Source organism: Pholis gunnellus, assembly GCF_910591455.1.
Source record: "Pholis gunnellus genome assembly, chromosome: 9".
Taxonomy (NCBI): domain Eukaryota; kingdom Metazoa; phylum Chordata; class Actinopteri; order Perciformes; family Pholidae; genus Pholis; species Pholis gunnellus.
Genome location: NC_136535.1, coordinates 4,647,247 through 4,659,814, shown reverse-complemented (window position 1 = coordinate 4,659,814; position 12,568 = coordinate 4,647,247). Strand labels below are relative to the sequence as shown.

Genomic DNA, 12,568 nt, shown 5'->3' with positions numbered 1-12,568 from the left:
ATGCAGGGTCGAACGTGTGAATGCCTTTGTATTTGTGTGTGTGTGTGTGTGTGTGTGTGTGTGTGTGTGTGTTTTGCCTATACATTTGAACACCAAGTGTCTTCAGGAGGCTTCACCAGACGCGGTGAGGAATTATTACAGACATTTCAGATGCACTCACTTCAGTTTACCTCCGTGGAGTGTTTAAATAACGACACAAGCCTGTTTCTTACCTGTGTGATGTCTTATTAGATTTCGCTGTGTTGCCAGATCTCTTGTTGGGCACCAAGTTATAACAAATCTACAAGAAGGCCAAAACTTTAACAAAAATAAGCCCTAAATTGTTGTAATCCGATCTTTTTATAAAGCTCCTATAATCAATATCTTCATATTAACCATGGATCAAATTACTTTGTAAAAGATTTGAACAAATCTCACATTACTCAGCCTTTTCACTTATGGTTTTGGTTCACTCTCACCGCTCTCATAGAGCTGGCAGCTGTTTTCAGTGAAAGGACCGATAAACCCACTGTGTTGCCTGTATATCACTTAACAGCAGGCAGGCAAAGTTAGCAACAAACATGTAACATCTAACAGCTTCAGCACATGATCCTTTGGTCTACAGTCCGTGGAGACCAAAACAGAGCTAAAAGGACTGTGAATATTGGGCTTTGCCAGGTGGCAAAATGAATGCTAATGTAGCTCTGTGTCTGATGCATGTGTAAATAAGCAGCTGCTAAAATTCCTAAAAAGTTCACTATCAACTCTATAAGGTGATAATATTTCATTATAGTTTGTTTCCACTTCCCCCAAATTGATTTCAGCTCCTTAGTGTTTGCTTGTATTTTTTTACTCAAACATAAAAAACAAAAGGAAAAAGGTTTTAAAGTACTATGTGATATAAATTGTAAAAATGTCACTCCCATACAATGAAACTGCATTGTGAATTACATTTTGAGGGAAGTTTTCTCTTGATGTATCACCAATTAGTTTCAAATTCACACAGGGAGGAAGTGAAGGTGCTGGACGGATCAAAAAACACAGGCTCTCACCCAGGAGACTTCTGTTTGTGTCCAGAGTGAATGAAGTACTTTTGTTAGCTAAACTTAACCAAGTGCTTTTCTTACGTTCTGTTGGTTTTGTTTAGATTTTGTATTACATTTAAGCCAAAACTTGATTTTTTAAAAACTAAACGTAACTAACTAGTTTTATTGCCTAAAGCCAACAAAGTAGTTTTGTTGTGTTTTTTCTTTTGTAACCCCGTGTTTGAAATGTTTTGAAGCTGCTACCGTTCGGTCCAGGAGGGTTTCCCTTGAAACATAATTGCAGAATGCAGTTCAGTTGTATGGGAAGGTCATTTTGTAGGAGACCGGGGTGTATGAATCTTTCAGATCAATTTGAGGAGTTGGTTTGCATCTTCTTTTAAATCGTTTTATCATGCAGTGTGGGACTGGCACTGGTCTGGTCTTGGTCTTGTGTCAGTCTCGATACACTCTGGTCTTGGTCATGACTTGAAATGAAATGACAATCACTTAGAAAGAAACTATTGAAAGAAGCCAAAAGGAACTTCAGTCTTTCTTGTCATCCATTGTCAGTTGGACTGACTCAGCAGTCAGCAGCTTACAGTAGTGGTTTGAGGGCTAAGGTCAAATTGGTTCATAAGAAAATACCAATACAAATAAATCTCTGTTATAATACATGCCTTTGATATCAGTGTCTCTAAGATGGCAGCCGACACGTGCTGCTCTTTGTAGTTTCGTCGGGTGGTTCCGGCAAAGCTACTTCCTGCCTGTTTGTTCAGAGCTGCGGTCGGTCCGGTGACGTGCGACGCACAGGAGACGCTGTCAGTTTGAGGGGATGATAAGTGGAGAACAGCAGCACAGTGTGGTGAAACTCACCACAGAAACGACAGATCCGATTACAAATACATCACAGAAATGAAAATAATAAATAAAAAAACTAGTGAAGTTTAGTTTGGACTTAGAGGGGGATTGTATTCAGCGGGGCAGTGTTTGCCTCTCTGTGTGTTCGGTTCCAGGTGCTGTCCCCAGTGTAACCTGAGCTGGTTCTTTATTAATAAATAATGCATCTGAATCAGTCAGCCGGTAGCTCCGGCTTATTCTGCCATTTGCCCTCCAAAAGGACACACACACACACACACACACACACACACACACACACACACACACACACACACACACACACACACACACACACACACACACACACACACACACACACACACACACACATATACAGAACAGTACACAACATCACAGAGATAACTTGACTGTTTTCGGCTTCAGGATTTAATTTCAGGGATTCTTTATTTTGTCGTGTCACCTGGAGCCATCCACCGATCATGAATCCCGAATAGTAAGTGTTGTTTCTTTCTCTATGCTGTGTGTTATTTCCTACAATACACATATACTGTGTACCAGTAGGAGACACTGACATCTGCTCTTTGACAGTGACTGCTGACATGAAAGGTTACTTGTTTCAGACCTGGATTAAGTGTTCAGGGAGATATCTTTGCAGTTTTGTGTTGGTTGTTGTGTAAATGCTGCCCCATATCTAAATACTGAAATGATTACAATTTAAGCTTGTTTGTTGGTACTAATGTTTTAGCTCCGTCCTATGATTGAGTGATGATGAGTATAGATATGTTGCTTGAATTCCATATGTGTATGAAATACAAAATAGATGATCTTGTAGTTTGTACTGACTCTGAGATATGTCAGTGCCAGAGCCGAGAATCGAGCATCCAGGGTTACAAAACAAAAAACATCTAGTTCTTTTTCTGCACAGACAATTCTGGGTAACTTGCAGTTGGATCACTAAGCCCCTGTGGCTCATGGGAATTGTAGGCATTAGAGCCAGCTCAGTCGCCACATCAAACTGTGCTCTGTAGTGTTACTTTTGGGAGCAGCACGCTGGAAGATTCTTTTTCCTCTGAAAGTTATTCTAGTAATAAGAGGTTATTTTAAAAAGTAATCTGCCACATTTTGTAATCACTATAAAAAAACATGTAGTTACAATATAGTACATACAATCTCAAACAAAGTTGCAAACTCTGCAATACTGGTATGTTTATGGACAAGACGCAACACAGTACAGGAGGCTTGTTTACGCCGAAGAACTTTAAGACTCTACTTTATTTGTCTTTTATAGCTGTTTACAAAAGATACCAACATAATAAGCTACAAAAGTGACTTAATGACAAACAGGAACAGCCCCCTCCCCCTTTCCTGCATCCTAGTGGAAGAGACTGAACTGGCAAATGTTTTTGTGTATCGATGTGTGTGTCCTCATCCAGTGACTACTTGTTCAAACTTCTTCTGATTGGTGACTCTGGAGTCGGAAAGTCATGTCTGCTGCTGCGCTTCGCGGTAGGCTTAGAAAAAGCACACACACACACACACACACACACACACACACACACACACACACACACACACACACACACACACACACACACACACACACACACAACTTTGTACTTCTATCTGCGTGAGGACACTTATTGATATAATGCATTCCCTAGCCCCTTAAAAAAAAAGCCATAAAAGCCTGGCTCCCCCTTACCCTGATTCTAACCTGAACTTTAAAACCAAGGCTAAACCCTGAAACAGGTATTAGAAGGTCTGTCCCAAAGTGAGGATTGACATAAATATCTTTACTTTCCAAAAAATGTCCTCACTCTGAAGGTCCAGAACATTGGTCCTCACAAAGACTACTCTACAAGTACACACACACACACACACACACACACACACACACACACACACACACACACACACACACACACACACACACACACACACACACACACACACCACACACACACACACACACATTTAAACACCTAACTGCGTGTTGTTGATCATGTGTCACGCACCCCCTCAGGATGACACCTACACTGAGAGCTACATCTCCACCATCGGAGTCGACTTCAAGATCAGGACCATCGACATGGACAGCAAGACAGTGAAACTACAGATTGTAAGAGACAGTCGGTGGGGTGGTGGGGAGTGGGTTGCTATTAGGAAACATAACCTTCTTTGTTTGCTAAAAGGGGCTAAATTTGATATTCAGAGCATATCTATTGCCTCCACACTGCTCTCAACATGACTACGGCTGAGCCGGTAGCTAGAAGCTAACGGTGCAAACAACGGCAACAATGCTGACACAGCTAACGCTGCGACGCCGTTGGTCGGGGCAGTCTTATCGGTTGTAACCGCCTTATGAGCGCAGTGCAGAATGGCGGCTGTGAGCTAACCAGTGGAGTGCGCTAACATGCACTAAAAGGCATGCACTGCTAGCCCAGCAACGTAAACAAAGACAGAGATGCTCGGTTTACAAAACACACACACAAACACACAGACTTCACTCCACTTTATATTTACATAGATAATAGTTGTTTCCTGCTATATTAATACTGTGAATATCAAATAAAAACCCTTCAAAGCAAAACAGTCAGAAAAGCTGTGTCATATAGAAGCTTGGTTGTTCTGCAGTCAGGACTGACTGACTGGCACATCGTCCTTTGTGTGTGTGTCCCTCAGTGGGACACTGCAGGTCAGGAGAGGTTTCGAACCATCACCTCCAGCTACTACAGGGGAGCCCACGGCATCATCATCGTCTACGACGTCACGGAGCAGGTCAGCGGGTGTTTCTGCCACGGCCTCAACAACACAATAGGAGAGAGCTTGAACATTAACTTATCTCCTCCTGCTCCTCCTCCTCCTCCTCCTCCTCTCTCTCTCTCCCCACAGGAGTCTTTTAACAATGTGAAGCAGTGGCTGGACGAGATAGATCGCTACGCCTGTGAGAACGTCTCCAGGCTGCTGGTGGGAAACAAGTCTGACCTCGTCAGTAAGAAAGTGGTGGATGTCGCCACTGCTCAGGTAGCGGGCTGCACAACTCCGGATACTATGAAACAACATCGCTGTAGAAGCTGTGAGGCAGTGATGCACATTAAACACCAGAAAACTGAATTGGCAGTTTTAAGAAAGTACTGACAACAGTGTCATCTAGATCCTCCTTGTAGGTTTGTCCTGATGGTAGTGTACCTACCTGTGTCATATTTGAATGCTAACTACAATGCTAATGTTTTGCATGCTACAAGTACAGCTGAAATCCGTTATTAGTTCACGAGTTTCCATCATGAGGATTATTTTACCTGACGGTGGTACTAGATGAACAATCAAATAAGCTTTTAGCTTTGGCAGAATTTCCTTTTCCTCCACTACATTTATATCAAGACTAGAGTTACTCTGCAGATTTGTTTTATTGCCATACAGAAATTATGATGGTGTAGTTTTAAAATACCCAACAGAATATAAAGCAGTGACACCACTTTTAATATTAAAATGCATACATGTCAACTCATCAATAATGTAAGGTTCTGCTGGGATTCATTTCCACAGCACTCACTTTTAATACATGAGCACATGTTACTGCTAATACGTTTGAATAGAAGTATGAATGCAGAGCTTAATGGAGTACTTTTACACTGTGATGATTTAGCATATTAATAGATTTGTGATTTTTTGTTACACTTCATCCCCCACCCGGATTCCTTCCTCCACCCCTCTTCCCACGCCCCTCTGTCCCTCTGCAGGACCTGGCCTCGTCTCTCAAGGTTCCCTTCCTGGAGACGAGCGCCAAGAGCTCGGACAACGTGGAGAGGGCTTTCCTCACCATGGCCTCGGAGATCCACAAGCGCGTGGCCAGCGAGGGAGGGGGGATGCAGGGCGAGTCGAAAGAGGCCAGGGCCCAAAGTGCCAAGATCAACAGCGCCCCGCTGTGGCTGGGAGGGGAAAAACAGACGCAGGAGGCCAGCAACTGCTGCTGAGCAGGAGGCATGACCGCATGGTTCAAAACAGAGATGTGTCATTTTAAACGCATCTGTCGAGTTTCAGGACGATGTGATTTTGTGCTTTGGACACATACTTATTGTCAGAATGTTGACATCTTTGCTACTAAACAAAAAATATGACCTTTCAGGAAGAAAAACGTGTGTTTTTAGCTTGATATTATTGGTATTTTTTAATCAAATATATGATGACATTTCTGCTTTATCAAGGGGCAGAAACAAACAGAGGACATAAATAATTGAAACTCGGCCAAATGAACAACTAGGACAGTGTAAGTTTGTGAAGAGTTTTATGAACACAGGCCCACACAGAGGACCACTTACTGCATCACTCCTTTAACTCAAGATAAAAGATGGTAATAGCAAAAAGGGGAATTGCAAACCTGTCACACGCAACAATGTTTGAATAACAGAATGAGAAGAGGTGTATCAGCAGTTTCAGCTGCAGCTGTTATGGATAAATTAACTGTGTGATTTTAACTGTGACTTCCCACCGTTTCCCTTGAATGGTGATTGAGTGTATTTTACCAGCTTTTGTTGTGTTTCGCATGTTGTTTGCATATTCAAATAAAGACAACTCAGGAGTCTTGATGCTGAAAATACGACTAAAAGATCTGAAATACATGAACACGGGACAACATTTTTTGGCAATCATTTTATAACTAATACAGTTTTTGTGGTACAAAGAGAATCTGAACCTTTTCAGGATGCCTTGTTAAGATCTGCCTCCTCAGTTTGTATCAGCACGTCACCAAATCAACACCGACCAGACAAGCCGAAACGCTAGTCACACCTTGATATATATGAGAATCAATATGAGAATCAGTCAAAGTTAAAAATAATGACACATAAAAGCTCTGAGCACTGGCCGGGTCAGCCTGGTTTGGGAGTCTTCCAAATTTCCCCATGCCCCCCCCCCCCGGTACATATGTAGTGTGTTTTCTGATCCGTCACCTCTCTGGTAGGCTACAAAAACGTAAAGTTAAAGCAAGTGGAAGATCACCATGGTGGTTAAAAGAAACCAAAACTGACGGGGACAGCGGCACTTGTTCATCATAGGTCGTTGTTAAAGTTTCAACAAAAGGCAGATGCTGTTATGCTATCGAGTTCTGATATGCAAAGTATAGGATCGGATTTCTGGACCATGAATAATAGTAGAGCTAAAAGTCAAGATATCGAAGCCTCTGCTGCTATTATTTTGTAATCCTTCTCTACGGACTCCAACTTTATGGAATTGGAATACTACGTCACTGGAGTACCCCTTTAAAATGCAATATAAAGGGTTGACCTGTTCGTGTGAGCCAGTGTAACACAGCCACCGTTCAGCCACAGAGTTGCAGTTATCAAGGTGGGAGGACATGACATGGAGGAGATGCTCAGCTATGTTTTTGCTGAGCACTGATCTAATTGTTATAGTATTGCTTAGTTTCAGGAAGCAGGAATTTAAATGTGCTAATTGATTTTGAATGTCAGTTGGCCAAAACAGGAGGTTATATCATCAGAACTTCATTTGTAAGAATAAAATATTCTGTTGAAGGAAATAAGAAGACTCACAGCAGCTGCTCAAGGCGTCCACATTACTAAACCTTCAAAAGGTTCTGTGCTAAAAACCTTCTACACCAGCAAGTCGTTCGGTCAGAGACCTACTTGAAGGCAAGAACAGGTAGCAAGTGAATGCAGCGGTGCAAAAGCTTCAAGCAACATCACTTGATTGGCCTTGTGTGGCCAGGGAATTGTAGTCCTGGATATGATGGACTACAAGTATCTGGGTCAAGTGGTCAAGATATTTCAGAATAGTGTTATAAGCAGCGTGAGCCTGAGGAGTGTAAACAGTAATACAAGACACTGAGCAATGTTTTTCATTTCTGATCTAGACTTCGATGGAACAATATGGTGAATCTCATTTATACATTGAGTTTCTAAGATGCCTTGTTTTGTCTCCAGGACCGTCTGTTTGAAGTTCCTATCAGAATGGCAGAAGCTTCTTAATCTGTTCGATTTGTTTTTAGGTTATCCAGATTGTAGGTCTCTAGGTTTGCCACTGCTGGAAGAAAAGTGTTGTGTCTGTGATCTGTTTTTTTTTTAATTGTGTGATCCGGCTGCCGTTAATCCGTTAACTCCATCCACATCAACAAAGGAGACTTGTTACAGGTCTTGCTCTGGAGAGAAATCAGGATTACGACCGTTTAGATATGCACATATTAAAAGTCACATTTTCCCTGAAAAAGGCATCCAAATATCTGTTCCATGTGAGGATTATTTAGTTTGGGAGAAAAAGGATTGTAATCAGTATTGAAAACACAATTCGTTCTAAAAAAATAGAAACCTGTATAAAAGGTTGGAGCAAAATCAGATCCCATAGGCGCGCCTATTTGCAAATAAGGGAGTTATGGGAGTTGCGCGCCTATATATAGCGCGCCTAATAGTATAGAATAGCGCGTAATAGTAATATAGTAATAGTAATAGTAATAGCGCCTAATAGTAATAGAATAGCGCGCCTATGGGAGTTGCAAGTAATTGATCTTAAAAGGCTACGGATAAAAGAGTAACGCATCTGGTCCTCTCTCATTGGATATGTTTGTATAAAAGGCTTCCCACAGGTAACCAAGACATTCTCCAGTCCTCAGGTAGATCTTTATATATATATAAGATTGTATTGTGTTAATATTAATATTACTATGTACTTTTTTATTTTGATGCTTTGGCAACATTGTCTTTTCTGAAACTTTCATGCCAATAAAGCCACATTGAGTCTTTGGTTACATGATGGAAGCCTAACAACAACATTAAACAACCTTTAAAAAGGGGAATAGGATTAAAATCACCATTTGATCTCTGTAATTATGAAAAACTGGACTTATATATCAGTAGATATTAGCCTGAATATGTTCTATCTTTGCTCTGGTCTGAGTGATGGTTCCTACAGTGACACAATGATTCACTTCAGACTGATGCAGGCGCAATGCATGGAGGGCAATCTCAGGGGCAAAGCACTTCCTTTCAGTTTGCCAGTCGCCTTCCCTCAAGGAGCGTGACAGTCTTCAAAGTAAAAATAAAAATCAATGTTTAATGACTGCCTTCTTTTTCAAAACATTCATTTAATGACTTCATGTTTCAGAGTTCCTCCAACAGCATGTGTTACTGCCAAGGTTCAGAAAGATGCTGACTTCAGGACTGATTTCCTGCACTACGCTGCTTCATAAATACGAGCCACGACTCGCTGATGGTTTTTCCAATTTATTTGACTCAGAAAATGAACATGCGCTGCAAGCACCGGTACTGATGGACCTCTTACTGGGAAGAGGGCAAATATCAAACAGGATGAGGGAGAAAAACTAAATATACAGGTAAGCTGCTGCTAATTTTCCTTCCACTAGATGTCAGTCTTGCTCTGGTTTTCAGCTCGGTTGCTGCTGCTCCTGGAGGGACAAGCACACAAAGTGAGCCTGGCTGACAACATCAGTCACATCTGGATTTGTCATTCACCCCCCCAGCTCTCCTTCTTTTCCTCCACTTCTCCCTGCCTCTCTGTTTCACTTTCATCCTCTCCTTCAGGTATCACTTCCACTGCTTGTCTGACCTCAGCTTTCCCTTCATCGGGTCCCTTTTCTTGTTTTCCTTAGTCCCTCTCATCTCCCATTCTGTTCTCTCAACCAATCCCCTCCCACCTATTTCTCATCCGATATCCTTTTCTTATATGTCTCCCCCTCCTCGTCTCCTTCTTGCCTCTCCTCATTCCTCTTTGGTCTGTCTGAGTAGCTGGTTGCTTCTTTGTCAGTTCATCCGTTTCCATTTCATTCAGATGTAGAGTATGTCAAGGCATGCACTGATGTTTGTGTAATAGCATCAACCTCACCAGCGGTGATCAGTCCAGTCCAACTATATGATACAAAAACAAACAAATATCCTGAAGTAAATAAAGACCAATAGGTTGAAAAAATGATCTGAAATATGTTGCAGCACTGGATTTTAAATATGGATAGAAAGTAGTCAGAACCGACCCAATCTGGTTAATATAGCACCAATGCGACGCACCAACGGGTTAACTTTAACCCATAAAAAACGAACCAAGACAATAGCTTATTTTGATCCAGTGTTATTTTTAGGTTACGGTTGGGTCATTTGCCCAAACTCAATATGACATGGTTGCAAACTGTTATAACACCTTTTAAAAAAGGTACACGTCACTGAGAGTGAAGAGAAACATTTGAGAGAAAGTTGAGTCTAAGAGTGGGCCAAAAAAACTTTTAGTAAGTTAGAGTTTAGTTTGGGTAAATGACCCAACAGTAAGACAACAACACATTTGTACAGGCTAAAGGCAAGCCTGCTGCTACAGAGTCAGTTTTGACCCAATATACACACAAGTGGGTGGACATCAAGGTGGCATTACACTGAGTAAAGCCGGACGCCACAAAGACAAAAAACAAACAAACTTACTGAACAAATATTATTGGCATGCATCCCAAATACTTGGCATTGCATGAATTATTCCTTGTCAACCTAAAGCATGGCGACTTGCTTCCTCTACTACACTGCTAACACACATTTAGACAATACTGCCACCTAGTGGCCTCCATCAGTGTTACAACTCAAAACTGAGACCAGCCGACTCAGCAGACAGTGGCAGTCGAATAAAAAAAGGTTTTAATTTGCCAGAATGCAGCAGGGACACCGGTATCGGCACTGATGTGGACCTAATTACATAGATCAGATTAGCCATAATGTGACCCCATTAAATACAGTTTATTTGTCAATGGCTTGACATTTGCAGTCGTTCAGTCACAGCCACCCGCTGTTTCTATTTCTACTGCCATTTCCCTTTAGAATACAGATTCACACTGGTACTGGATCAGTACTCATCAACAGACATTGAAATTTGTAGTGAGAGAGAAATTGCTGGATCAGCGCTTCACTAAGATGCAGGGTGAGGGTTGGCAGCAGGATGGCAGCCAAACAAAGCAAAACAGGGATCAGGCAAGCAGATCAAAATCACAAAAAAAACAAGCCGAGAAAGGAAACAAAGCAGTCACCGGGCAGCTTTATACACTAAGGGGGGTTAATGGGTTAGATGTGGGGCAGGTGTGCACACAGGAGGAGGAAACACTTTGGTGGACGGTGACATTTTGAGTACATGAAGCAATAGTTGTGGCATTTGGTCCTGGTTCCCTCTTTGTAATCCACAATACAAAACAGGTGAAATGTATTTGCATACCTCCATGTTTCCAATATTAGACTATATATCAATAACTGTGCCTTTGGACCAACAAACAAAACAAACTATCTAACCATGAAAATCTTACACTTTATTTTAAGTGAGGACCTGTATTATACTGTATATCTGGTGGTTTGGGGGGCATGAAGTGGTTGGATTTAGGGGAGTGTGGGCCCTGAGTTTGCCCTTTCAGGCAGCCGGCTCAGTTGGTGTGCTGCTTGTTGTTTACAGTCTGATTTCAACTTGAGATTCAAGACTGGAGTTGGAGTTGAGAGACGACCATAGGCTGTATATAAGAAGTGGACGTAGTCATCGTGACATCACCCATTGGTTTGTGGACTTTCATGGGATAAAAACATATTGTGAGCGTGGGACAAAGTTGTAAGACTAAAACACGGACAACATCAAGACCAGACAACACCGTGGTAGAGACCTGTCAATCACAAGGTAGCCACGCCCACAAGCATACCCTGCTCTATGGTCTATTTCACTTTAAATGGATCATAATTTACAAACATCATGCTTTATTAAAAAAGACTTCAACACAATCTGACTTCTTTCTGGAACTTGAGGAGTCGCCCCCTTATGGCCATTAGAGAGAATGCACGTTAAAGGCACTTCAGCACTGGCTTCACTTTTTCAGGCAAGAAATAAATCAATATATCACATGAAATCCATATTTGACTTCTTATTTGTGAGTTTAAACAAAAAGGTGATAGGATTAATACGTTGCTACTTTAGTGACCTCTGCCAGCTCATAACCTCCATCAAGCTCTGTTCAACATAAAAACTTGTAGTAGCTGCAAGAGAGAGCACTTTTAGCTTATTGGCTATTCTACTGTGTGATGTCTCCACAGACTTCTCCATTTCCTTTTCTGGTGAGGGTGTGAAAATGAGTTCCCTGCACGTTAGTATTTATAGTCATGTTGGTATTCCTCCATCATTGGGCCCAGCGGTCAGTACCAGGAGTGTTAGTGTGTATTAGATGAGCAGAAAAGTGCTCCAGTAGCAGATTTTTCAATAGCAGCAGTTAGATATTACTTTTCCTCCAGGAAGCCCACAGCGGTCCAGATAACGAGGCTGATTGATGCTCATGGTGAAGGGTCAGCTTATCCTTTATCATTGGACCTATTTCTGTGCCGGGGGAAACTGTAGAGAGCAGAGGAGTGTTAGAGATAGACTTTTTTTTATTTCTTCAATGTTTATGCCTCCAATTTGGGAGGTCGGAACTATAGTGGGTGTTTATTCAGAATGATCAGGGGGAGTAATGGTAGTGCGATTAAACTGGTGGTATTTGAGAGGCGCAATAGTGGTTGTGGGACCAAAAGTTTGACCACATTTTTATCAGCATGTCCCCAGATTGATAAGATGGTGAAGGAGCATTGAGATGTATGGATGCTCCTCCTCCAGAGGCAGCAGGTGGTGTGTCTCCACCTTGCCAGCACTGACCCAGTTAGACCCAAGGCCCATCGAATAGATTTCTACACCTGCTGAGGTGT

At 41.9% G+C, this 12,568-nt stretch overlaps 1 protein-coding gene across 1 annotated transcript; it reads left to right on the top strand.

The window, feature by feature from the left end:
- Positions 1-3,275: 3,275 nt before the first annotated feature.
- Positions 3,276-5,836, top strand: LOC306701117 (ras-related protein Rab-1B-like; the record flags this gene model as incomplete). The annotated part of the gene is made up of 5 exons (XM_079166364.1): positions 3,276-3,368; positions 3,886-3,981; positions 4,545-4,640; positions 4,755-4,886; positions 5,603-5,836. The coding sequence occupies 5 exons, from the start codon at positions 3,276-3,278 to the stop codon at positions 5,834-5,836; spliced, it is 651 nt and encodes a 216-aa protein (XP_079022490.1).
- Positions 5,837-12,568: the final 6,732 nt, after the last annotated feature.